This window comes from Moschus berezovskii, chromosome 6 (genome assembly GCF_049115385.1).
Source record: "Moschus berezovskii isolate FMDL1 chromosome 6, NW_MosBer_1.0, whole genome shotgun sequence".
NCBI classification, from domain to species: Eukaryota; Metazoa; Chordata; class Mammalia; order Artiodactyla; family Moschidae; genus Moschus; species Moschus berezovskii.
In genome coordinates this window covers 34,067,392-34,094,577 of record NC_142465.1, presented here as the reverse complement: position 1 = coordinate 34,094,577, position 27,186 = coordinate 34,067,392, and the positions used below count along the sequence as shown (strand labels likewise).

The window sequence follows — 27,186 nt, the reverse complement described above, 5'->3', positions numbered from 1 at the left end:
ATCAGACTCACATTCATTTTGAAAAGACTATTTACTTTTTTCCAAATATTATTACAAATGTATGTTTTACAGGCCACTATGTCAGAAACATTCTATAGAAGGAAGCATTTTGATAGGTTTTGTAAATAATTTTAATAGAAGAAAAAGCTCATATTTATCTAGATGTGGCTATGCGCCATAGGAATATTTCAGAATCCAAAGTGCAAAGACAAAATGACTGTGGCTTTTCTTGCCACTCAAAATATTGACAATCTTCCCTTACAGCCTACTCTTGTTAGTTGGGTGTTAAACAGACAGTACACTGACCTTTAGAAATAGCGCTCCAATGGACAAGAGGGTGCGGGGGTGTTAAGCATCAGAATGAGTTCAAGGATAAACTGGCTTTGACCCCAACCAAACCCAATGTCCCATCAGAGGTCCATTAGAAATAAATATAAATTGTAGTATAACTTTTACAAGGTTGTGCCACTTAACACTATTAAACCTAATCAAACCAAATTAAAGCCAAGCACACTCCCATTACTAGTTCAGTCCTCCCCATATCCCACTTCTATGAAGGCTCCGCTGTTATAGCTCAGCTCCTAACGGGGGAAGGGGAATTTCCAAGTTCTCGAAGGAGCCATCCTAAATTCTCTGCCCAAACCTTTCTTTACCCTGCCCCCCCATTTCCCACCCCAAGACAAGTCAGTCTTACCAAAGAGGCAGGGGCTTCTACCACTAAATAGTCTCACGGAAATTACATCAGAGAAATGTCATTACATGAAGGAATTTGGCTTTAAGCCAAAGGGATGTACCTCCCAGCCTACAAAAGAATCACAATGAATTTCATACCCCTGTAAAGATCTCCCATCTAAGAGCTCCCAAAGACAACACAAGGTGTTGATATTACATTACTTGAGGAGAAGGAGAAGGAGATATATATAGTTTTCATAAAACCCCCATGCACAATTAAACTTGATTAAAGCCTGGAGAATGCTAAAAGGAGTAATGAGGCTGCAGAGTACAGGTGCACTCTTCCTCACAGTCAGTAAATGCTGTCAAGTAACAGGAGACACAACTTCACTTGAGCATTGGAGAAGCAAAAAAGTTTCCTTGTCGTCCTAGGTTGGTGGCAGACTTGCTTTTACTCCCAAATCTAAAGAAAAAGAAAATGAACTGGAAAAGTACTCTATAAAAAAGATAAATAAACAACTATAACATTACTTGACAATCAATTAAAGTAGGAAACCCTCAGCAACTACTCTGTAAGCTGCTCTCTATCACCTGAGATGAGGGAGGGGATACTAAAGACCTTTCCGTTCCATTCCGTCGCTCAGTCGTGTCTGACTCTATGTGACCCCGTGGACTGTAGCCTACCAGGCTTCTCCGTCCATGGGATTCTCCAGGCTTTAGACCCTTTCAAAAAGGGTATCCTTACAGCTTTTAACGTCGAGCTGCTAAGATCTAATTCAATTTTTCTTTCAATAAGCTTCAGTATGATGGGAAAGATGTCCAAGAAAGTGACCATTTCCTATTTCCTAAGCCAACCAATTCTACATACCTGGGAGTGTTCTTGGTGAGGGTGGAGCGGACTCTCTGCGACAGGGAGCTGGATGAAGGAGTCTTGAGGAGCTGATGCTCAGGAGTGGTCACAGGCCCCAGTAAACTCACTTCAATCAAAGGTAAGACATATTTTTAAAGGAGGCGTGTGGGGAAGAATGCATTCTCCTAAGGCTACTAGTATTAAGCTACAAATCCTGTGAGACACTTAAGAGCTAAGTTTAGAGACCTAGCAAAGTCCCGGGGGTCATTTTTGTCATCACTTTATAACACACCAGTATATTTTTTTAACTATGCAGGCAATGCTCAATGAGTAGCTAACATTCATTTTCTGACTTGAGCCATTCTCAAACTCCAAACTTCACAAATCTAGCATCTATTTGATTTTTCCTGTACTAGAAAAAACAACATACCTCCTTAAAAAGCAACTTGCAATAATAAAAGAACAGGTCTCCGATGCCAGTGAAGTTGGAATGAAACCAGTCTCATACACTTTTGGTGGCTATACAAATTGGCAAAAGCCTTTAAGAAAACAAGTTGGTAAAGCATACCAAGAAACCGAAATGTTTAAAACCTTTATTTCAATTCAGTAATTCCCACTCCAAGGAATTTACCATTAGGAAAAATAAAAAAGCATATACGTATGTTGATGGCATCAGTATATGCAATTATGAAAAACTGAAAAATAAAATCAGTACCAAATATAGCATATTTAAGTAAATTATAGTTTACAACCATAAAAATGATAAATAAGATCATACAGTAACAGAAAGTTCTCACAAAATGCTAAATGAAATAAGAACTAATTCTATCTATATTTATAAAAAAAAAATCCATATGGGTAAAGAAAGGAGAATATGGAAAAGTGAAAAAAATTTAGGATGGCAGAACTGTATGGCTTTTTCTTAAAGGTTAGAATGCTCAAAAATATTTTAATTTTACTAAATTAAAATATGTATTTCAAATGGATCTAGCAAAGGGAAGGAGAGGGCACCCAGCCAAAAACCAGAGAGGGAATCAGGCCCTTTAAGAAGCATGACTTAGGCCTTACCTTTAACATCTGGGGTCTGTGGTGTTGAGAAGGCATTAGAGTTTTCAATGACATGCATGGGGTCAATGTTTTCTTGTTCTACCATCATGAACTGACTCCAGTATTCCAGCGGTAGTGAAAGCAGGCGCTCTACCACCTAAAAGCCACCCAACATGTTAGCAAACTATCAACGCTCAGGGCTTACCTCTCACCAATCTGTCCTGTTTTGTTGTATGAGTTCAGGTAACGTAACACGCCTGCTTACCTTGGGCTGACGCTTGATGTCCTGTAACATTATCACTGGATCTGGATTGGGTACAGCATGGGCAACTATTGTAGGGCCGAAAACTTTGGCCAGATTGGCAACATCCATTTTAGTGTTTGGGCTCTGAGCCACTCTATGTAAAAGAGCATTAAATTAGAAGACTTGTCCTTCTGCTTAAAAGTAGACCAAAATATAAGATCTACAGGAAAACAATTCATCCTTCACATTCTTCCCTAACATCCAAACCCCATTCTCTTCCGTGTGGCAAATTCCCAGACTCAGAGACAAATCTCTGCTCTACTCACCTCTGCAAGTGAATCATGAGGAAAGCTAGGGTGTCTCTGTTGGCCTGGGGCAGCTCACCAACAGCCTGGTACATGGCCGCTATGCTGTTGTCCTCATCTGTGATTTCTGTAAATGAAAGGAAAGCACCAAGAGGCCTAGACTTCTTTCCCTTGACAAGAGGTTTTCAAGCTATCGACCACAAAGTCTCATCTATACAGTAAGCTTCTGAAACTTCTGATTAGGTTCATGACTGCATCAGTCTCTAGTTTCATTAACAAGTAGGATACTGGCTAACAGCTCAACACTAGAAATCAGAACTTTGAAAAAAAAAAACAACTCTTGCAGTTAGGGAAAGCAGCTGGAAACTCATGTTTCCAGGAAGGCAGACATATAACTGCAGTTTACAACTATCAAGAAGGTACTCGTTCACAAAACATGTTAAGAGCCTACCTACCAGATGCCAGGCACTGTTCTAAGTACACAGCATCAAGCAGAACTAAACAAAAGACCTTGCCCCATGCTACAGGAGGAGTCAATCAGAAGGCAAATACCTATCAGGCAGTGATACATATAATAATAAGGCAGGCAAGAAACTAGAAAGTAATGGGAACTGTTCTTTATGACTAGCTGGTCAGGTGTTTCTGTGGACAAGCTATCCAACAAGAAACCTAAAAGAAACAAAGGAGCAAATCCTGTAAATATCACTCCAGGTTGAGACAAGTATGATGGCCTCTAATCGAGTTGGGAGTAAGCTCAATTATAGTCTAGAAATTGCAAGAATTTCAGCATAACTGGAAAAGAAAGAAGGAAGGAAGGCGTGTTGATGGAAATTATATTGGAGACATAACCAGGGCCAAATCATGTGGGTCTTCGGGGCCTGTTAAGGACTGTGGATTTTATTCTGAGACTTATGAGAGGCTTCTGGGAGATACTGAGGAAAGAAAAGATATCGTCCAATTTAAATTCTGAAAGGACCACTCTAGCTACTGTGTGAAGGTTATACTGTAGAGGGCAAGAGGAGAAATAGGAAAACCAGTAGGGTCTTACAGCACTCCAGGATAAGAGAGGTCAAGACAGCAATAGGAATGACACATTTTAAATTTAAGATATATTTACAAGGCTTCTGCTGATAAGATGTGCCAATGGATTAAATGTAAGGCATGAGGTAAAGAAATCAAGGGTGGCTCCAAGTTCAAAAGGACAACCTAACACTTGACCCAGAAAAACAACAGAAAGTACGACAAAAAAAACCTGTTAGGACCCTATACAGTTCAGACAGGAAGAGCACAGGGAACATGGAATAGTTATTCATCCATTAAAGATCTGAGCATCTACTATGCTTCAGGCACTGTACCATGCAAGGGACAAAACAGGAAACAGAAGAGTCAAAAACTCCTGCCCCCGTGGGACTCACATTTAAGTATTAAGATCTGCCCCACCTGCTGCATCCATAAAGGTCTTGTTTAGCCGAAAGGTCAGAAGGGGTTCTTTGAGGTTTCGAAGGAAGTCTTTCAGGAGGCTACAGATAGCATGGATGTCATCCACTTTGCTGAGGAGGGGTACAGTTTTCACTCTGAGGAATTTCTCTTTTAGCTCTTTTACTGTCCGGTCACAGCCTGAGATCCGATACAGGCCTGTCTGTTATCAAGATGACATTTTCAGTTAAAAACCTCTTAATTACTGATGCAAATAACAAACTCATCCTCTCCAAGGGTGGACTCTTACCTCGGTCAGCCCTCTTTGCTCAATCTCATTTACACAGTGGACAACAATTGACGGGATCATTGGAGGAGTCTGGGACACATAATCTGCCAGCATTCCCTGAAAAAGGCAAGTTTAAAGTTATTATTTATACCACTTAGACTAGTAGATGAAGACCAATGGGAAGAGCCATCCCCAGACTAATGTTGAGGCTGGGACATCATGCCTACTTTAAAATTCCTCTTCCCAAAGCATAAATAAGACTAGAGTCGCTCAATTATTTTTCCTATCTCTACACCAGGACTGATTTATGTTCACATATACCACACTCTTGCATGAACAAGTAATAAGATCACTAGCTACAACTCCACCCCTGCTCCTCTTACAGTCAAGGGCATCAGAAAGAAAGCAATAATGAGATTACAGGTATGGAGTGTAATATAAACTAATTTATTACTCTAAAAAATCTGTTCTATCCTGTAATTACTCTTAGTAAGAAAAATTATTTAATACAACTCAGTTGACTATGATCTGTAGGAGAGAGCTCCATGGCTCTATATTACAGAAAATCTGTATAAAAATTACATGCATGGATAAAAATTCTTAAGACTAAGGAAGATTTAAGACTCCACCTCCAGTGCAGGGGACATGGGTTCGATCCCTGGTCTGGGAAGATTCCACATGCTGCACATGCACCACAACTACTAAGACTTACGGGCCTAAAGTCTGTGCTCCACAACAAAAGAAGCCCGTGTACCACAACAAACAGTAGGCCCACTCACTAGAGAAAGCCCCAACACAATGAGAAAAAAAGATTAAATGGGAATCATGCATTAAAAGAAAAAAAAAGATTAAAGAAAAGTAATATTTGATTTGCTGGAGGCTGAGTAGCAGCTCAATCATTTTGTTTTGATTCCTGCTTATGTTGCGTCTAGTAATAATTTCTTAATGAATTGAATCAAATTTTAGAAATGAATCTAATCTTAATAGCCTAGTATGGAATATCTCTAACATAAGAGAAAGAATATTCAAAGATGAAATTATATCATGGCTGGGATTTGCTTCAAAATAATTCACTGAACAGGGTCAGGAGGAGGAGACGGGGGTATTAACAAATCAAGACTGGACATGAGTCAAGGATCACAAAATTTGAATGATAAGAATCAGGGTTAGTTATACTTGTCTCTCTACTTTTGTATATGTTTGAAATTTTACAAAATTAGATGGATGGGGATGGGAAGGAAGAGAAGAAAAGGAAGTGAAAGGAAGGAAGGGAGAAGGAAAAAGGAAGAAAATAAGGAAAGGGAGGGAAAGAGTAAGGGGAAGGGAGGGGAAGAAAAGGAAGAAGAATTTGGTTTAGAAAGGCTACTAATCAGACAGACAAACCCAAACAGGATTCTTCAAGTTAACATTTTATACTTTCTATTCACTATTTGAGGGAGGAAATGTACATGGCATCATTAATTTTTGGAAAAAATGACCATAAACTTTTAATGGCCTTCTCTGGTGGCTCAGAGGTAAAGAATCCACCTACGATGCAGGGTCTATCACTAGGTTGGGAAGATCCCCTAGAGGAGGGCATGGCAACCCACTCCAGTCTTCTTCCCTGGAGAATCCCCACGGACAGAGGAGCCTGACAGACTACGGTCCACGGGATCACAAGGGGTTGTACAGACTGAAGCGTCTGAGCACAGAAGCTTTTAAAAGCTAACAAAGTTATAACACAGTGAGGGCTCCCATAGGTCATACATACTTCTCCAATCTTGACAGGTGTCCCTATCAGGGTAGGAATACAGGGAAGCGGACAGCGGTCCCGACATTCTGGATGAGAGACCACACGACAGTCTCGACACTTCAGAGACAGCTTGCCAAATTTTATTCGCTTTCCACAGGGTACACAAGATTCGGGTTTAATAACCTGAGGATGAAACAGGGAATGGTATGAATTAGAACATTTATCATCAATCAACATTTATTAAGCACTCAGCATGTGCCCAGCAGCTTTCTCATCCCTTTACACATATATTTTACTTGTGTAATTCTCACAATAATCCTATAGGGTTTTTTTTAAGATAAGGAAACAAGCAAGAAGAGGCTAAGTAATTTGCATAAGGGCATCGAGTTGGAAGAGATCACCATACACTAGCGGAAAGAATTTGTTGGCGAGGAGTCAGAAAACCTCTATGTTAAATTTTGCTGCTTACTGTCCTATGGCTCAAACAAGTCAGTTAATGCCTCTGTGCCCCTGTCAGTTTGCTTGGATTTTTACCAGAAATCAAATGGGACAAAGTTAAGATGTGCCATAGTCAAGCATGAACTGTAAATACATATCACGATAAAGCAAAAACTGCTTATGAAAAGTTGCTTTCTTTTACTATCACTCACAGAATGGAAAGATATACACCCTCTATAACCCTGGAGAGTAGGATGAGGAGGAAGGAAATTTGACATTTAACTTTACAACACTAAATATTTAAATCTGTGATTAGCAAATATTACGCCCACCATTAAAAAATTAGATGTGTACCAAAGCATCAGCAACCCCAGTTTTACCGTCTTAGAGACGAAGTCGTGCAGGCGCATCCCCCCATTGCTTTGTGGAGTGCTGGAGCCGTCTGTTTCGGTTTTTGGCTCTGGCTGCCTGCTGCTCAATGTGGAGTCACTGTTCCAAGGCTGTAAAGTACCTAGAAAACAGACAACTCCAAGCTTTGTGTCTTAGGTATTTCGTTCCTTCTGAATTTTTTTTGCCACATCTTGTGGCTTGTGAGATCTTAGTTCCTCAACCAGGGACTGATCCCAGGGTCCTTGGCAGTGAGAGTGCAAAGTCCTAACTACTGGACCGCCAGGTAATTCTCCCTTCTGAATTTTAACCCCAATTCTAATATAACTAGTAGGGACTTCCCTGGCAGTCCAGTGATTAAGAATCTGCCTTCCAGTGCCAGAAGACACAGAAAGGAAACATGTCTTCCATGTTGGGAAACATCCCACATGCTGCAGGGAACTAAACAGCCTGTGAGCCACAACCAAAGAAACCTATACATCACGACAAAGATCCGACACAGCCAAGTATATGAGATAATTAGCAGATAATCAGGAATCTGTAACACCCCCCGAGAAGTGAACTATGCAAAACACTGTTTCCAGAGCAATAAGTATACACCAGTGGTGTAGGTCAGGCTAGCAAGCCAAAGCAGGGCATGACAAAAGCAGAGCTCTGTCCCTCTGTAAGTAGCAGTAAACCACCCAAAACATCCAGCCCCTGCCTCGTGAGGGTTCTAAGAAACCAGTTCTCCCAGATTTTACTAGTTGTTTTTACACAGGCAATTCAGCCACAAACCCAACGGACCTGTTTTCCTTCGGCTCCGGGTCCAATATGGCACGGTCTCAATAGTGGATACAGCCTCTATAGGCCCGCCATCATTGGGAACAGTCACTGTAGTTTTTGCAACTATGGATTCATTTCCCTGAAACAAAGGCAGTAATGAGGGAAGGATAAATCTAATTTCCCTTCTACTATAGGTGGCTTGGAGTAGTTAAAAAATTCCTGAGTCTTAGTAAGGACTTAAGCCCCCAGCCTCAAATACTCTTAAAGTTGAAATCTAATAATTTCAAATAAAAAAACAGGTCGCAGGGGTATACATACAAGCAACTGAGAACAAACATGAAGCTGAAGTTGTTTACTATTCTATTCATATGGATAATAAGGATCCTAGTACAGAGAAAAACTTTCACCAAATATCTCTTTCAAAATAACACTGCAATGTTGACTTGGGATTTTTTATGCTTGGGGCCACTACACTTTGCTATGTTCAAGATCACAATTCTCTCAGTCTAGTTATTCTTACCTGGTCTGCGGTGGAGCCAATGGAACGCGTTTTCTTTACAGGTCCAGGGGGACCGTCCACGAACTGTCGGCTATTTGAGCGCTAGAAATGGGGCAAAAACCAAGAACTTTAGTGCCAGATAGGAGATCTGAAGCACAAAAACTAAAATTATTTCATTAGACAACTTGGATGCAAGTCCTAGGTACCAGGGCTGCAGGAAATAACAATGTGCACTCTCTCACAGCCTATTTCCACAAAAAGGCCTTCAGTGCCCTAGAAGAACAAGCAAGCTTTGGAAAAATTTAGATGGCAGCACCAGAAAAAGTAGAGTGTAATCCTTTCTAAGAACATGAAGTCCTAGAAACATATTAAGGACCCTAAACAAGCACAGATAGATCTCTGTATATCCCATTATACACACATTTCATCTGAAACTTACATTAGAGCACAAAAGTTCCGCATAAAAATTCATATGACATCTCAAAACAAACTTAAATAGATCCTTTTCCTCTCCATGAATGAACTTACATCAGCTCAGAATAGTGAAACAGGCAGGACAGGATTCTGTCCTGAGTTTACTACCTCAGGGAACATCAATACTGCCCCCGCCCCCAACACGGATTCACTTGTAATATGTGTTTAACACCAGCTACAGCAACATGTCAGGAATGCAGCACAAGGGCAACATTCCCACAGGAAACGCTTTTATTGCTACTAAGTAAAAACAGACACACACACACACACACACACCCAAAAGTAAACAAAACCATACATACCCTCTTTTCTCTCTTCTTCAGTTTAAAAGTCTTTACCAAAGAAGAATCCCAATCCTGTTGACAATTATACTGTTATTAATTTCCTTCTTTGGTTAGGCCTCTCCTAAATCCTATGCAAATACATTTACAGAAAATTTTAAAAACCTCCTGAGTCAGAGGATCTAACACAATTCTCAAATGTTATAGCCACAGTGCTGTGGTAAGTGAACATGCCTTCTTTCCAAAATTGAAGCTATTATAATAGAATCAGGAATCAATACCACAGAGGCAAGAAAAGGTTAAAGAATCAACTTGTGTCGTGATTATCTTCAGTACCTGGTCCTTTGTTTCTGATTATTTTTGTAATTAGTTTTAGAACTCACAGAATGGTGGGCACTATACTAATGGTTTAGATGTGATCCTTGCTCATAAGGGACGGCTACCATCTAATCCGATGTCCTGTACAATGTAGCCACTTTAAAAGTTCTAGTTTAGGATTCACATCTCTCAATCATTCCTCCTCCTTGGGCCCTAAAAAAGTCATTCATTTGTCTTTCACTGTGGTCTAGTTTCACTTCACTCACTTTAACCATTTGCATTCATCTTTAGTAGCTACCTATGACCTCCTGACCCTGATAGTCCCTGAAAACACAAACCCCCTAAACAGTTGTATATATTATACAACTATATATTATAGCTTAGCTAAATAAATTTAACCTTTCCAATTTACGGTCAAGTAATTTAGCTACTGGTTGTTTGATTCAGCTTCAGTTACAACAGATATTACACCATAGGTCTAGCTCTAAAATCAGCTAGAAATATATTCTAGTTTTATTACAAATCCCAAACTATGTCATTCCTTATCCCAAAAAGGTGATACCTAATATTAATATCTACAAAAGAGCAATTACTGTCCTAGTCAAACTCTGAATTTGGACAGAAAACTCCTAGCCTATGTAACAAGTAGTTGTCATTTGTTTTGCTATCATCAAATGAACAACTACCAATAACCTCCTGATTTATTGTTTTGTTTTCTAGCTTTCCACCAGTCAAATAGGAAAGCTACACAAACCAATAAGCTGCCAGTCTCTGGAACAAAGACTGAATATCAGGGTATGACCTTTTATGCAGAAACACCATCATACATTACAAGAAGGGTGCTGCCCCATAACAGCAGGGTAACAAAGAGCTCAGACAGGAGAACCACTGCTCATCAAGGCATTATCTAGTGCCTGGAAACTTTCATCAGCCTTTGGGCTAAAGTTCCAAGGCACTGGTTTCCTAATCGTGAAGTATGACCAAGTTTTCCTCAAGAACCAATTTAATTTAGAAATAAAGCACACGTCTACTCTTGCCAAGAGCAGCAAATAAAGCCTGCCTGGATAGAGTCTTGATAATTTTTTTTCCCAAGCTGGGGTTTCAAAAAGTCAAGATGTAATAATCAATTAGTACAGGCAGCTCACAGATTCGTTAAATAAATTTAACCTCATGCCAAATCCTAAATTCTATATTCTCACTTCCAAAGGCTAAATATATAAACCAATCTCTTACAGGCTTGTATTTATATTTTTAAAAGCCAATCCATATCTATAACACATCAACTAATAAAATAGTAATAAGGGAATTTCAGAAGAGAGGACAGAAGAGAGATTCCTGAGCGAGCAGGGTTAAGAAAAATAGATAATTCTCAGAAATCAAGTGTTCATTACCAGGGATTCATCGGTCTTGTCAAAGCTGATATCCGATAAAATGGAACCAGATTCATCAATGGTTGACAGTCTAGATGAGTAAAATAGTAGTTAGAAACAAGACTGTGGAAAGTCAAATCCACCAACACCAAAAAAAGTCACACTGGTCAGGTAACATCGGCAATTTCACAGCAGCATCTTCCCTGTGGAGATAACTACAAGCTCAAACCCTAGCTGTGGTGGGCTGCTTTTTACGGTTTTCAGGGGGACTATGTATGTGTGTTTGCGTGTGCACACACGAGCACACATCCAGCATAGCTGCTATTTCAGCAAAGGTCTCAAAACAGCAGCTGAAAGTTACAGTCAGGGGTATAGGTGCCATCTCCTACTAAAGTCTACACAACAAGCTGCTAAAAAGTCACAAAGCAGAAGAGTGAAGTTCAGTTTGACCCCAACTGTGGTTGTTTTCCACAAGAGAGAGAATTACCCAGCATTAGCTTTTTAAGCAATGGCACCCCACTCCAGTACTCTTGCCTGGAAAATCCCATGGACGGAGGAGCCTGGTGGGCTGCAGTCCATGGGGTCGCTAAGAGTCAGACACGACTGAACGACTTCACTTTCACTTTTCACTTTCATGCACTGGAGAAGGAAATGGCAACCCACTCCAGTGTTCTTGCTTGGAGAATCCAAGGGACGGGGGAGCCTGGTGGGCTTCCGTCTATGGGGTCGCACAGAGTCGGACACAACTGAAGCGACTTAGCAGCAGCAGCAGCTTTTTAAGAAATTAAGCCTGCACATCTTCTTAGTTATAAACATTCCCCATAAAACAACCAGACAACAAAATATATAGCTCAAAGAGTGCTGACCTTTTCCTACATATTGTATTGGGGACGTTAATTCAAAGCTTGGTTGAGACTATTTTAAATAGCAATGCAGTAGAACCAAAATTATTATCTAGTCTTGGCTCACAGAGGGTCTTTCTAAACCAGAACTACGAGAGCTCTCTAGAGAGTAAACACTGGAAGTATTGCTGAACTGCCACTTCCACCTTTAGGTTTCTTAGCAATGTCCAGGATTACTGATGCTGCTGCAATTGTGCACCAACGTCAAACTTTACCCTTAATGAAAAAACCTAAGATAAAAAAATAAAACGGGAAGCCCCTGCACCTTTATTTCCCATCCACCCTTCCTCCAAAGTCTTTTTCTGTTTTATTTAGCACACATTCCAAAAGCAGTACATTTAAGAGTTAAGATAATAAGAACTTCTAAGAGCTGTGTTCCTTGTGATCAGGTAACAGATGCAGTTCCCCCACCTTTTGTTCCCAGCATTGCCACTGGATGGTTGGCCTCTGTTGAGAAAAGCCAGAGCTGATTTTTGCTCTTCACTTAGTTGAATGCTGCCAGATGTGTCACACATGAGCATCTCTCGAATCAGCTGAATCTGTCTTTCCTACAGACCAAAGCAGAGTAAAACATCCTAACTAAACAGGGGAGAAAGCTTCACCTTAAATTTATGGGACAGGCAGACCAGAAGACATTAAAATACAGCATTATGCAAATGAGCCTTCAGGAAGGCTGCTACACCAATAGCATATTAATTCACATCAAGCCCAGATTGCGTCTCTGATTTCTGACTGGTAAAATGAACTCTATCTAGTATAGTGAGGTTTCTGCTACAAGACTTTTGGATCAAACTGTTAATTCAAGAGAAGAGAGGACTGCAAAATCAGAGTCCCAAAATAGATTTCACAGAGCAAAAACACTTTAGTGTCATCTTATCAGGACAATTATTGGCTTCTACAGATCAAAGCAGCCACCCACCTTTCTAAATGGTGGAGCGAAATGCATTAAAATGGATACAAAGCTGTGATGCACTGGAACCAGACGATTTGAGCTTACTGAGGCATCTAACAGTATACCAAGATGGATTAGTCCCTCCTAGTAAGGGCCTCCTTTGTACCATGACCCACTCTGGTACATCAAAATGACAATGCTCTATGTCCCAGGGTTCATATTGGTTGAACATAGCTAGCCCTTTATCCTAAATTAAGAGCCGTAATGAAGACTTAAGAATTGTCCTGCTTATATCAATGACAAAGTACGAGCTATTACTATCTTATATGAGGATATTCTAGGTAGCACTTATAATCAACAATAAGAAATACATCAAATATGCTAGGATTTCCCTGTCTTTCCCCCTAATTCTTTAAATTCTCATTTGAAATCTGTATATTAAGTAAATGTTTAAGATCTAAAGAAGAAAAAATTTTTTAAATTTAAATTTCAACCTATGAAGAATTGTATTTCTGGTTGCAATTTCAGTTCCAATCATGGACAAACTGCTTCTAATTCTTTAATGAAGAAGAAACTGGGCACCCCCACTGTCACAGTGCTACATAAAAACAATACACACCAGCTTTTCACAGTCAGCCTCAGCTCGCTGTCTCCGTTTGATCTCCACATCCACCTGATTGCGTGCATGTTTCAGTTTAACATCCAGAGCACTACGCTCAGTCTCTGCTTTCATCAAAAGATCCTTGTATTTGCCCAGCTCGTGGTCTGTTCTCTGCCACTTTTTACGAAAATCTTCAAAGTCCTTTGCCAACTGGATAAATTCTAAGAAAAAGGGGAAACTTTAATAATTCAAGCACCAAACAGAGTATAAATGCTGTAATAAATGAGTCCTCCAGTTACTTTTACTCCAAATGCATAATTAAGGGACCAGGTGAATTATGGGCAAATCCAACTGAAAATAACCAGGAGCAGATCCTGGATATATGTTCATCACTCTGGTCAAGAGTTTTGTGGGGAGCAACTCCTATTCCAATAGGCCACTTACTTTTGCCTTAGCCAGTGGCATCTGCTATGGAATAAGTAACTCATTAGTCACCTGGCTCCAGATGTAACACTAACAGTGAAAGCTCCTGAACAGAAGGCAATCAAAGTAGGATACCTCTGGGGCAGCTGTCATGCACCAGGACAAAAACAGCCTCCTTTAGAGTCACAAGTTGCTGCACCAAAGAAGCGTTAAACAGCAAATTCAAATGTAACTGCTGTAATATGCTCCAGTAGATGTAGATTAATATTACAGATGTCTAGGCCTGCAATCGCATTCAGCTGTATAATTGTACAAATATTGATTTGAAAGTAAAGAGACAATTTGCTTTTGCTGTTTAACACAGCCCTGAAGGGTATGTAAACATTCCAGTTGGAAAGACACAGGAAGAGAAGATCATACTAGCTTCAGATGACTCACTGATAAGAGGAATGTGGACTTTTTTCAGATGTCTACAAAGGAAGCATCACTTCCAAGGCAGAACCTCAAAGCATGACAACCCTGGTGGCATCCATTCTTATCACCTACAAAGACAATTCTACAGTGCCTTACTATTCTAGTTAACCTCAATGTGTCTCTAAGCCACCACTCCACCAGCATCATGGAGGAACTTTCCAAGGTGTACATCTGCTGCTGGTAAATTAACCCTGTTTACGGTGGAAACTAGGCCAAATTCACACAAAGCTAGCAGATTCTCTGGTAATAAGGGAGCCTTTCCTATTCGAATTTAACGTAAGAGCATAGAAACAATACAGTGCTTTTTTAAAGCAATTATAATTATTTGACCAAATTTCAAACTTACAAATTAGGATAACAATTCAATCTAGAGAAACTGATTCTGACACACAAGGAAACAGGTTTTTAGTAAACAACAGATTCTAGCAAAATAGGATATTAGGACCTAGTTATCTTAGATAATACAAACATCAAGGATCTCAAAAAGTAAAATATATTATTACAATTCAAATAGTTGTAAATGATATACTGGTTTAGTTAACAGTTTAGAACACATTACTAAGGGGTTTTTTCCTCCTTAACTGAAAAGGAAAACAATATATCCTTTTGCAACTTAAAATATTTCAAAATTATAGATTCACAAAGAAAAAATTTAAAAACAAGAGCTGGTTCTTAGTCACATTTTACTCTCATGATTCACCAAGCAAAGAACTTATTGTTTGCATATTTTTCAATGTATGTAATACTTCCCTTTTTCAAAAATAAAGAACAGGAAACACACTTTCCACAGTCTGAAAGCTTTCTAGTTCGACACTGTGGTCAATGTTTCTAAAATACAGTGCTGCCTACACACTCAACTATTTCCTGAATTGAAAAACAATTTAAGAATGAAAAGATTTTCATTTGACCTAATTTGCTGGTTAGCTTGTTCTTTAGGATACTACTTGAAAAGTCTTATTTGGGGTTTAATTCCCATTCATTGTTAAATGGCATATGTTGATCTAACTGAATTGGACAACAGAACTGAAACCAAATAAAGTATCAGTTCATTTAAAGGAAGGCATTCCTATTTTAATACAAATGATTAAATACTTGTTTATATTAGACCAAAACCAGAGCATTTGCATACATGACTAAGATATCACTATACAAAAAAAGAGAAAGGAATGAAGTTACTATGATGAAAAGCAACAGTAAGGAATCAGGGGACACTTAGGCATGGGAAGAATTCCTAGGCTCTGGCTTCCCTGGTGGCTCAGAGGTTAAAGCGTCTGCCTCCAATGCGGGAGACCCGGGTTCGATCCCTGGGTCGGGAAGATCCCCGGGAGAAGGAAATGGTAACCCACTCCAGTATTCTTGCCTGGAGAATCCCATGGACGGAGAAGCCTGGTAGGCTACAGTCCACGGGGTCGCAAAGAGTCGGACACGACTGAGCGACTGAACTGTACTGAACTGAAGAAGATAACAGACTGCAGAGTGGTGGCAGAAAAGATTCTAGAGTTTAGAAGACATTAAGTCATTTTAGTTCCTCAAAGCCAACATTCCAAGTTAGGGATTCGGAGAGAGTACAAAATGTACCTCTACTTTGTAACAGAAATTAAGGAAAGATAGAAATTTACTTATAAAATAAAGGTTCCTGTACGAATAAACATATTGTATTTTTACGGCATATTTTTTTCATAGGTATTTTCACAACCTAGTATCTCATTTATCTTCAAATCCTTGTGGCAAAATCCCTATCTCACAGACAGAAATAACAGTTAAAAGCCAGCACTAGTTACTGAGACTCCAAACCTCCAATTCCTCCCTCTGCCCCCACATGCCATCAGCTGCCTCCTCCTAGAGATCTTATTATCACAGTCTCTTCCGCCCATTTCCATGTTCACAATCATTGCTCCAGTTAGGGCTCCCCACTGCCTCTTTCCTGAGCTAGGGCAACCACCTAATCAGCCTCCCAGCCTCCACCTCTAATGCAGCCGCCACCTCTGGCAGGGTAACCTTCCAAAAGCACAGCTCTGATTAAGTCATTCCCCACTTACTCTTATTCACCTCACATCCCACAACCTCTTGCCTCCACTCAGATGTCTCCCTTAACACTCAATGACCCCTTTTATCTGTCTGTTGGGATCCTACCCTACATCCAATTGAAGGCTCAAGTCAAACATGAGCTTTTTCCATGAAGTCATTTAGTCATCCCTTTCCCTCTACATGTGCTAGAAGCTGTGACAGGTTCTCACTGAATATGGGCTGAGTGAACCTGAATTGTAAGATCTCTTCCCCACTGGACTCCAAAACAATCTGTCTTCTGAGATGATGTGACCTCAAAGAAAAGCCTAATTAGTATGCCATCATGGTTACTGAGTTGGTACCAGATGACAGGGTCATGCAGTAGTTATTAGAGAAAATAGAATATTGTTTTGAAAGGGCTGTAAGTAAATGAAAGCTATTAAAAGCATGAATCAAAGTACTGAATGGCACAAGCAACACTATAGTAAGTACTATGAAGATTTTTAAGACTTAGTTCTTGCATTACTTTTTTACCAGTGAGACTGACTTAGCAGCAACACCCACTGAATTAGGTATTCATGAAAATCTGAAATAGGAGAGGATGGTAACACAAAGAAAAGCTGGTAAAGAATAATTCCCTTAGATCACTTAAGTCAGAGCTATCAGCTCCACCTTTGTCACTCATCTACTTCCCAGAAGACTATTCTATCACCACCTCCTTTGCCTCCCTAGCTCTCCACCCAACCTCAACCCTTTATTACTAAGCATCAAATATATGAAGTAGGTGAAAGCAGATGGATTGTCCTTCCTTCAAAAAGAAATTATGTCATTTTTCTCCTTTCCAATTGAAAATGTTTTATAGAACACAGGGAAAACCCCAGATAAAAAATGTACACGACTACTCCTCTAATGAAAAAAAGCAACATCCTTAGAAATTCAGTAGATTTTGCCCAGTTTGTTATACAAAAATGAAACTGGCAACTAATGCCAACTATTTAGTGAAAAGAGAACCTTAATAATGAAAAAATCTGGGTAAAACCCATTTAAAAATAACCACAGGAAAAAAAAAAGTGACCATTTAGAATCCATGTCCATGAAGTTTTGACCACAAATAAGTGACCATTATTTTTTTTAGGTAGTCAAAATGAAAAACAATTTTAGGGTTGGAACACACTTCGGCTCTGTAGAAAGCCTAAATCTGAAATCTGTTTTTTCTCTTCTCACAGGCCAGCTCAGAATGACTTACGGAGTTCATTTCCTTCACTGAGAATCTCCACCCGGCGTACAAGCTGCTCAAACAGATTCCGCATATTCAGCATCGTAGTATCCATCTTTCTGCCAAGAAATCAAATATACATTAGGGGTCCTGCCATCTCCCCCAGACAAAAGATTCAGTAGCAATCCAGCACAGTGATCAGTGACTAACATCTGGACTCATCCATGTGTAAGCTACCACTCTCAGAACCTCAAGTAAACAACTGATGTTTTGTGTAATCCTTATTATAAAAACAAAGCTAGAACGTTTAAGACTCATTTGAAAATTACGAAAGCATTTCAGTCCCCTGAATGTAACACCCCTTCCTGCCTACTTCTTTTCCTCCACTCTGCAATCACTTTGGAGCTGAGAAGAAAGTAATTAGGGACAAGTATGTCAGTTTATTACTAGGTGATCAACTACTTAGTTGAGCCTAATGATTAATATAACACTTTTGCTACTTTAATCCTGCTGTATTTTGAAGACTTTCAATGTAACTTAAAAGGTTTATTTTTAACTTCATTTTTAGCTAGTACCCATGTAGCAACTGCCTTTTAAAACCCAGGACATGGTCAGCACATTTCCTACCAACGGCACAGATGACGTCACACGAGTGATTAAGTGGGGAAATCGCCAGCTCAGCAGCACAAGAATTATTTCTGTAATGCAGGGCTCTCTGCTGGACTGCGTGCAGGGACTATGTCTAATAAATTTATACTAAGTATAGGCAAAGGATTATGTTGTACCACATTCTGGCATCAAGGAGACAATACACCACCTTCACAGCTAGAAGGGCAAAGGAAAATCATTTGCTACTGTGTTCCGTAATAGTGAATTTCAAGCTTCGTATTTCCCCCCTCAAAGACTTGCTGATATTACATTAAAAATGGTCTCCTTAAAGGCAGTTCTGTTCCAATAGACTTTAACTGGGAACACTTTGAGGAAATAAGATCTTCATTTAACAGTTGAGAAAGAAAGACATCAGTGCAATGTTATGAAAATTATCAAGGAAATGAAATTAAAAAATCAAATTTCATTTGAAAACTGAATGTCCTCCCAAAACACCATTAAAGGATTCTTCTTGTGTTCTCCTAATCATCCCTTGAACATTCTAGTCCAGGTCCTCTTTTATGCATCTAAATAAAATTTTAAGAACTCTTTTATGAAGGATGAGTGACTTTACAGTGTTTGTAACATTGTACTATAAGCTATGAGGGCAAGAAAGGGGAGGGAAAACAAAAGGAAAAAGGAATATATAAACATTAAGATATTTTCTACTAAATGCTACAGAATTACTCATTTGTACTTGAATGATGATTGCTCTAATAGCAAAAAAGCTTTCAATTCCAAGCTTGGATGCAATATATACCTGAATCAGGGCCGGAAACCAAGATTTTCAAATGGCAATGTATCTGTTCCAAGCTACATGATAATCACAACAAGCTGCTAAGCAACCAGACCGACAGATTTATTACAAAGCTCTTTCTCTAAACTAAAAACAAAACTAAAAAACCAGTATTAAAACTGGTAGGAAAAGATGTGCAAGTCACAAAGATGCCCATGGGTTTTAACAATATGACCAAAAAAAGGCAAATACATCTCTGTGCTACAGGACAGAAAACAGGGACAGGGCATTCAGTAGCCTATTCAAATGACGAATTGCTTTGGCACACAATAAAAATGAAAGTCGGTGGTCAGTTTTAATAAGGGGTATCATTCATGTCTTTCATCTCTTCCTTCATCTGTATAATCTGAGATTGTACAACAGTGAGCTCAGTACACAGAAAAACTTCTACTTCAAAATAGGAATGCAAAAAAGGTTCAATCCCTGGGTTGGGAAGATTCCCCTGGAGGAGGAAATAGCAATCCACACCAGTATTCTAGCCTGGGAAATCCCATGGACAGAGGAGCCTGGCAGGCTACAGTCCGTGGGGTCGCAAAGAGTCAGACACGACTGAGCACACAAGCAGGAAAGGAAAATCTGATAGTGCAACTAGAGTACTGAAAACCGGTTATTTAAAAAAAAATTCAGAGGATTTTTATGACTGAAATGACAACAACCTGATTCTCTGTCCCCTTTAACAGAAATTCTTTATTTCCTCAAGTTCCTCTATTCTTGTTTCACTATTCTCTTTGTGTACACCACTCCCTAGAGTGAGCACTGTGTGGAGGTACTTTCTTGAAAACACAACTTGATTCCTGAAAAGACTGAAGACACAGTACCTACTTGGGGACATCTCACCATAGTAACTGATTTCCCACAACTACCTCAATCTACACTGTTCTCCTAACAAGATGCCTAGTACCTAGGAGACAGCTGTTTGAACGTATCAAACTACCCCATTTGAGTCATTACATCATTACAGACAAACCGCCCACCCCCCAATTTCTCTCTCTGGCCCTCAGCTCTCCGCGCGCTGACTCAGTCCTATAGCTCTCAATTCGGGATGACCTGGATACTGAGCTTGATTTTGAAAATATCCTTCCCTCACATATATTATCAACTACTCTACCCACTGACCTACCCTAGCTCTCCTCCTCTTCCTGACACCAAACTTTGATTTTCTTATTTTGATCATTCTCCCAGTCACTCAGTTTCAAACCTCAGAGTCACCCTAAGTTACTCCCTTTCCTACAAATATAGTCACCAAACTTTGTGGATTCTTCTCTCATGCATGTTACAGCCAGCCCCTCAACACTTGCAGGTCATTAATATTCACTTCAACTGACCTCTCTGGTCCCAATCTTTCCTCAACTGCTTTGCTCACAGGGCACATTCACCTCGTACTCTATTTTAACTTCACCATGTTTCTACCCTATGTCCCAGCTAGACTCTAAATTTGAAAGGAGAAACCTTACATTTGGCACTACTATATTGCAAAGAGTCAGTATTTAAAAAAAAAAAAAAACTTGATAAATTGAAGTCAGAGAACAAACTCACGAATGAATACAGACACATTCCCCACCATGATTTGATTGTCAAAAGCATTTCCATTCTACCTAAACATGTTTAATATACATGAAAACAAAGAGAACAGTTAAATAAAGATGATAGAAGCCCTATGATAAACTTTTAGTTCTTTTACTTACCTGTTGTATAACCATGGATAAGTCACTTAAAATTCTGAAACACATCTATAAATGGGAACAAAAATACTTGCCCTATTTGCCCCACAGAATTCTACAAATTAATGGAGATAAAAGTTTTATACTGTACAAAGCAAACCTCACAATAAGGCTATAGGGTATTAGAGTGGGTATAAATTTTCTGGGTTTGTTTTTGTCAGATTGTTGTTGTTTACATCCTAGGACAGTGATTAGCAAACCACAGCTGGAGTTCGGATCAAAAAGGGAGGGGACAGTAAAATTTGACATGATCTAGGCTCTTAAACGGTGTTGGAGAAGACTCTTGAGAGTCCCTTATACTGCAAGGAGATCCAACCAGTCCATTCTAAAGGAGATCAATCCTGGGGTTCATTGGAAGGACTGATGCTAAAGCTGAAACTCCAATACTTTGGCCACCTCATGCGACGAGTTGACTCACTGGAAAAGACTCTGACGCTGGGAAAGGTTGGGGGCGGCAGGAGAAGGGGACGACAGAGAATGAGATGGCTGGATGGCATCACCAACTCTGTGGACATGAGTTTGAGTGAACTCCGGGAGTTGGTGATGGACAGGGAGGCCTGGCATGCTGTGATTCATGGGGTCGCGGAGAGTCGGACACGACTGAGCGACTGAACTGAACTGAACTGAAGGCTCTTAAACAAGCTCTTCTACATGAGCTTCATAGCCTCTGAGAAGAGTTAGTTTTTCCTCTAACACAGAATTACTTTGGGGAATCCAAAAAACAGCACCAGAAAATATAATCCTCTTCACTTTATATGCTGGGGAACTATGTATTTTTATTAATGTTCTATAGAAGTGACTCCCAGGAATTATTTATAGATGACAAAAATATCTTTCTGTATCAGTACTAACCCTGATACCTTGAAAAATTAAAATTTACTCATTCTATTCAATATCAACTGAAAATGATCTTAATTTTCCTGCTGGGTCACATTTTCACCCTCATGAATACTTGTTTATTTCTCCCCCTTTATTATTTAGCTCATAGCTAGGAGATAGACTAATGTGAAAGGAAACACAAACAAAGTCGTATTGTAGTACATTGCTGTGCAGCTGTAAAACAGCTGTCACTTTTTCACTACAGAGGCGGCTGTCTTCTGGGAAAGCTGAAATGATCCTTTTGTGTAGCAAGGAAATCAGTTTGTGGAGCACTTTAAACAAAAAGGTGCTAGAGAATCTCAACTGTTATTGATGAGAAGCCCCAGAGGTGGAGAAGTCACTATGTTACAGATTCCCAATCTGTGAGTATCCCTAAGGGAGCAATTTGGCATCACCAGGAAAGAGTCTCAGCTTGATGTGATTGCTTTGAATCCCCAATTTAATTTCAATCACCCAGCCAAGAGAACAGACATCATCCTTCAGAATAACAGACTATTACAGATCTTACTGCAGAGTATCCTGGGAAAAGTCTCTATCCTCTTCTTTCTCCCCCTACAAACAACATTATTAAGAGACCTACACATCAGGTTTCAGATGCATCAAGGGTGTTAAATATTGTAAGACAAAGCAATGAGTTTTTCAGGAAAGAGTTTTGATGAAAAACATTCTCACAAGCATTACTAAATCTGGAGATTCCCAAGAAATTAACAATACCAGTTCTCTGCTGCCAAGGAAAAACATCCCCTAAGACTGTCTCAATACTACAAAAATGAAAGCATTTCAGAACAATTCTTTTCCCCAAATGTCCAGCTTCTGCTTCACCATATCAAAGCCTCTATTCAACTGGCAGGCAGAAGGAATATCTTGAAACCAAATGTTCTCATGAGCAAGTCAACTGCAGAAAGAGTAAACAGAACATCTTCAGTACAACATGAATGAAGATTAAAATACGGAATAAGAGGGAATTCCCTGGCAGTCCAGCAGTTAGGGCTCTGCACTTTCACTGCAGAGGGCCTAGTTATCCTGGTGGGGGAACTAGGATCCCACAAGCCCATGCAGCACGGCCAAAAAAAAGCAGAATGAGACAAATTACTATTTTTCAGAAAATCGTTACCAGTTCATTATACTAAGTTCTCCGTTTATTTTTTTCTTCTGTGAATTCTTTCCATTCCAAAGTGTTCCATTCTTCAGGGTCTAATATATAAGATTTACCAACTTATGGAAAGCGTTCCGTAAACATTTTAGTACAAAACGACCTCTTTATTATCTAAAACACTCATCTGGCAGATATAAAACACTGCCTCATACTGTTAATTTTCTCTGTTCAGAAAAAAAGTAACATCTTTTAAATGGTGAAACTAAAACATCACCACCCTGAACTCTATGCACCTCCCTACTAAGTAATCTTTGCCCATTATGCATTTATATTTCATAGAACTGCAATCATATATTTATATATTGTCTTACTTTTTTCTATCATGTTTCAATTACATTGCAAGAAGTTGATAAACATTTATTTAACTGTTCCCTTCCTTGAACATTTAGGTAATTCTGTTTTTCTATTACCTCTACTTAGAATCTTTCATATGGTCACTCCCTTACTTTCTTCAGGTATTTATTCATGTCATTGCCTCATACAGGTGGTCCATAAGCACATGAAAACATGTTCAACATCACTAATTATTAGAGAAATGCATATCAAAATCACAATGAGGGACCACCTCACCCAAGTCAGAATGGCCATCATTTAAAAGTCTGCAAATAACAAATGCTAGAGAGGGTATGGAGAAAAGGGAACCTTCCTATGTTGTTGGCAGGATTATAAATTGGAGCAGCTACTATGGAAAAAACAGTATGGAAGGTCCTGAAAAACTAAAAACAGACTTGCCATATGATTTGGTAATCCCACTCCTGGGCATATATCCAGAAAAAAACCATGGCTTGAAAAATATATGCACCCCCAGTGCTCACAGCAGCACTATTTACAATAGCTAAGACATGGAGACAACCTAAATGTCCATTAACAGATGAATGGATAAAGAAGGGGTGTGTGTGGGTGTGTGTATATATATTATATAAACATACACATACATATGTGTGTATATATATATATACACACACAGTAGAATACTACTCAGCCCTGAATGAAATAATACCATCTGCAGCAACATGGATGGACCTAGAGATTATCACACTAAGTGAAGTAAATCAGAAAGAGAAAGACAAATACCATATGACATTGCTTATATGTAGAATCTAAAATACAGCACAAATGAACTTATTTATGAAACAGAAACGGAAAACCAACTTATGGCAACCAAAATCGAAAGGGGGTGGGATAAATTAGGAGTTTGGGATTAGCAGATACAAACTACTATACATAAAATAAACAACAAGGTCCTACTGTATAGCAGGACCTGTAATGATCCATAATGGAGAAAATATGAAACAGAACATGAATCACTTTGCTGTAAACTGTCAATCAACTAAACTTCAATTAAAACACTGTCCCATTGTTAACCACTCTTTCAAACTGCATCTTTCCCTGCAAACTCCTGCTTTACTTTGCTCAAAAGCATTTATCTACATCTAGCCTAGAAAATCCCATGGACGCAGGAGCCTGGTAGGCTGCAGTCCGTGGGGTCGCGACGAGTCAGACATGGCTGAGCGACTTCACTTTCACACATTGGAGAAGGAAATGGCAACCCATTCCAGTGTTCTTGCCTGGAGAATCCCAGGGACGGGGGAGCCTGGTAGGCTGCCGTCTATGGGGTCGCACAGAGTCGGACACGACTGAAGTGACTTAGCAGCAGCAGTAGCATATTTACATATTAACTTACTTGTTTGGTTTATTGTCTGTCTCCCCGGCAGTTTAACTTCCAAGAAGGCAGAGATTTTTGTTCACTGATGAGCTCCTGGTGCCTAGAACAATGCCTGACATTTGGCAAATGATGACAGAATATTCAATGAACGAATAAGATGAACATCACTGCAGACAGTGTTTTTCTTCCAGTGGCCATGTTCCTTAAAAATGCATTTCCAAGTCAGACGGTAAAAAAATCTCATGACTTTTGATGAAGTGAAGTCGCTCAGTCGTGTCCTACTCTTTGCGAACCCATGGACTGTAGCCTACCAGGCTTCTTAGTCCATGGGATTTTCCAGACAAGAGTACTGGAGTGATAAATGGTGCCAAAATATTTTCTAAAAGGGCCAGACTAACGTACAGTATTCTCAACAGTGTAAAGGCCTACTAGATTCATCACAGTTATCTAAGGTCTATTACCACAAATAAGCTGCAAGCTCATTTAATGCCAAGCAAGACTGTCTTGTACTTAATTTTGCACTGAATACCTGTTGAATGATTAACCTATAGGAAGGGCGTCATCTCTAAACACTTTCAATAACTCGAAAGCTCACCCACCATATTAAAGAGTACAATGACGTTTCTTCAAAAAAAAAGCTTATCTTCCCACCCACGCCACAATCCTATACACTCCCTCCTATAGACTCCCTCTGTTGAGAGATGAACAGGGGTGTATGTGAAAGGTCAAAGTAAGGCCTTGCTGTTTCTAAGGCTGAGATTTTAATGAAAAAAAAAAATGTCATCATTTCCCGAGACTCACACACCCCATTAGAAAGAGGGGCTCCACTCCAAGCCGCCTCGGCCTCTAGAACACCAGGGCTTTTCCCTTTGAAAAAGTTTTGTTCCTCCGAAAAGAACCCTCGAAAAGGTCTTGCTACCCCACCTACTTTCTGTCTTTAAGTGAGAGCCATTTTTTGTTCTGCCCTGTTGAAGTCAACTCTCAAAAAGACGCCCCCGGCTTTCCACAAAACATGGCGCCACGAAAGAAACGCGCCACGAAAGAAACCCCCCACCCACCCCAAAGTAACCGCCCGCTCAGGCCGCCCGCGCCCCCGGCCGGAAGGCCGCGCAGGAGGAGCTGTAGGCGCCGGCCTCCCGTGCCCCGACGACGTGGGGGGCCACAGCTCATCACCGGGGACGCCTCCCTCCCCCAACGAACCCAGCGCCAGAAGCACCTCTTCCCGCAACCCCCAGCACCCACCTTGTCGGGTCCGCCTGGCCCCACCCGGGCGGCCTTCTACTTCCCTCCGCTTCTCACCCAACAGCGGGCCAGCACCGCGCCGCCAGCCCAGGTTTGAAATCCTGCACCGACCAATCACAGAGAAATTTATTCCTCCCGCGGTGTTTCCCCCCGCCTTACGCTCGGACGCACGCGCCGGGGCAACGGAGAAGGGCGGGGACAAGAACGGGCATGCGCATTCTGATAGAGCGAGGCCAAAGGCAGCCATCTTGACTAAGGTCAACAGTTTGGGGTTTTTCTTTCTCCCTTCCCCCGACTCCCTCCGGAGCCCTTTCTTGAAGGTATTCAAATACCATGTTGACTAAGGGCAAATGATACTTTTTGAGGGCAAATTATTCTGGGCCTGTTTTCCCCAGATCCGGAAACAGGACTTTTGGAAATTCTTAACTGATCAGTGTATCATCTCTTCATTGAATAGGAAGAATTCCGGAAGATTTACTGAGCTGACAGTTCAGTTCAGTTCAGTCCCTCAATCGACTCTTTTGAGACCCCATGGACTGCAGCTCGCCAGGCCTCCCTGTCCATCACCAACTCCCGGAGTTTACTTCATGTCAATGGAGTCGGTGATGCCATCCAACCATCTCATCCTCTGTCGTCCCCTTCTCCTCCCACCTTCAATCTTTCCCAGCATCCGGATCTTTTCAAATAAGACATTCGTATCAGGTGGCCAAAGTATTGGAGTTTCAGCTTCAGCATTAGTCGTTCCAATGAATATTCAGGACTGATTTCCTTTAGGATGGACTGGTTGGATCTCTTTGCAGTCCAAGGGACTCTCAAGCGTCTTCTCCAGCACCACAATTCAAAAGCCATCAATGCTTCGGCGCTAAGTTTTCTTTATAGTTCAACTCTCACATCCATACATGACTATTGGAAAAACCATATCTTTGACTAGGCAGACCTTTGATAGCAAAGTAATGTCTCTGCTTTTTAATATGCTGTCTTGGTTGGTCATAACTTTTCTTCCAAGGAGTAAGCATCTTTTAATTTCATGGCTGCAGTCACCATCTGCAGTGATTTTGGAGCCCCAAAAACTAAAGTCTGTCACTGTTTCCATTGCTTCCCCCATCTATTTGCCATGAAGTGATGGGACTAGATGCCACGATCTTAGTTTTCTGAATGCTGAGCTTTAAGCCAACTTTTTCCACTCTCCTCTTTCATTTTCATCAAGAGGCTCTTTAGTTCTTCGTCGCTTTCTGCCATAAGGGTGGTATCATCTGCATATCTGGGTTACTGAGATTTCTCCTGGCAATCTTGATTCCAGCTTGTGCTTCATGCAGCCCAGCATTTCTCATGATGTACTCTGCATATAAGTTAAATAAACAGGGTGACAATACACAGCCTTGATGTACTCCTTTCCTGATTTGGAACCAGTCTGTTGTTCCATGTCCAGTTCTAACTGTTGCTTCCTGACCTGCATACAGATTTCCCAGGAGGGAA

The 27,186-nt window shown here is 40.3% G+C and overlaps 1 protein-coding gene across 3 annotated transcripts; it reads right to left on the bottom strand.

Annotated features, from left to right (window-relative positions):
- On the bottom strand, positions 1-25,855 carry RACGAP1 (Rac GTPase activating protein 1). Of its 3 annotated transcripts, none has more exons than XM_055396043.2 (17): positions 25,711-25,855; positions 17,633-17,721; positions 13,501-13,703; positions 12,401-12,537; positions 11,109-11,178; positions 9,421-9,474; positions 8,666-8,746; positions 8,167-8,284; positions 7,374-7,504; positions 6,574-6,738; positions 4,845-4,940; positions 4,559-4,757; positions 3,140-3,245; positions 2,835-2,967; positions 2,591-2,726; positions 1,541-1,649; positions 1-1,135 (listed from the first exon to the last, which is right to left on the bottom strand). In XM_055396043.2, exons 2-17 carry the CDS (start codon positions 17,715-17,717, stop codon positions 1,060-1,062), a joined length of 1,899 nt encoding a protein of 632 aa, XP_055252018.1. In that variant the 5' UTR covers positions 17,718-17,721; positions 25,711-25,855; the 3' UTR covers positions 1-1,059. The 3 variants fall into 3 exon arrangements, with proteins under 3 accessions (XP_055252018.1, XP_055252019.1, XP_055252021.1); XM_055396044.2 differs by having other exon boundaries at positions 17,633-17,717; positions 25,711-25,807; XM_055396046.2 differs by lacking the exon at positions 25,711-25,855 and adding an exon at positions 24,487-25,482.
- Between the last annotated feature and the right edge of the window lie 1,331 nt (positions 25,856-27,186).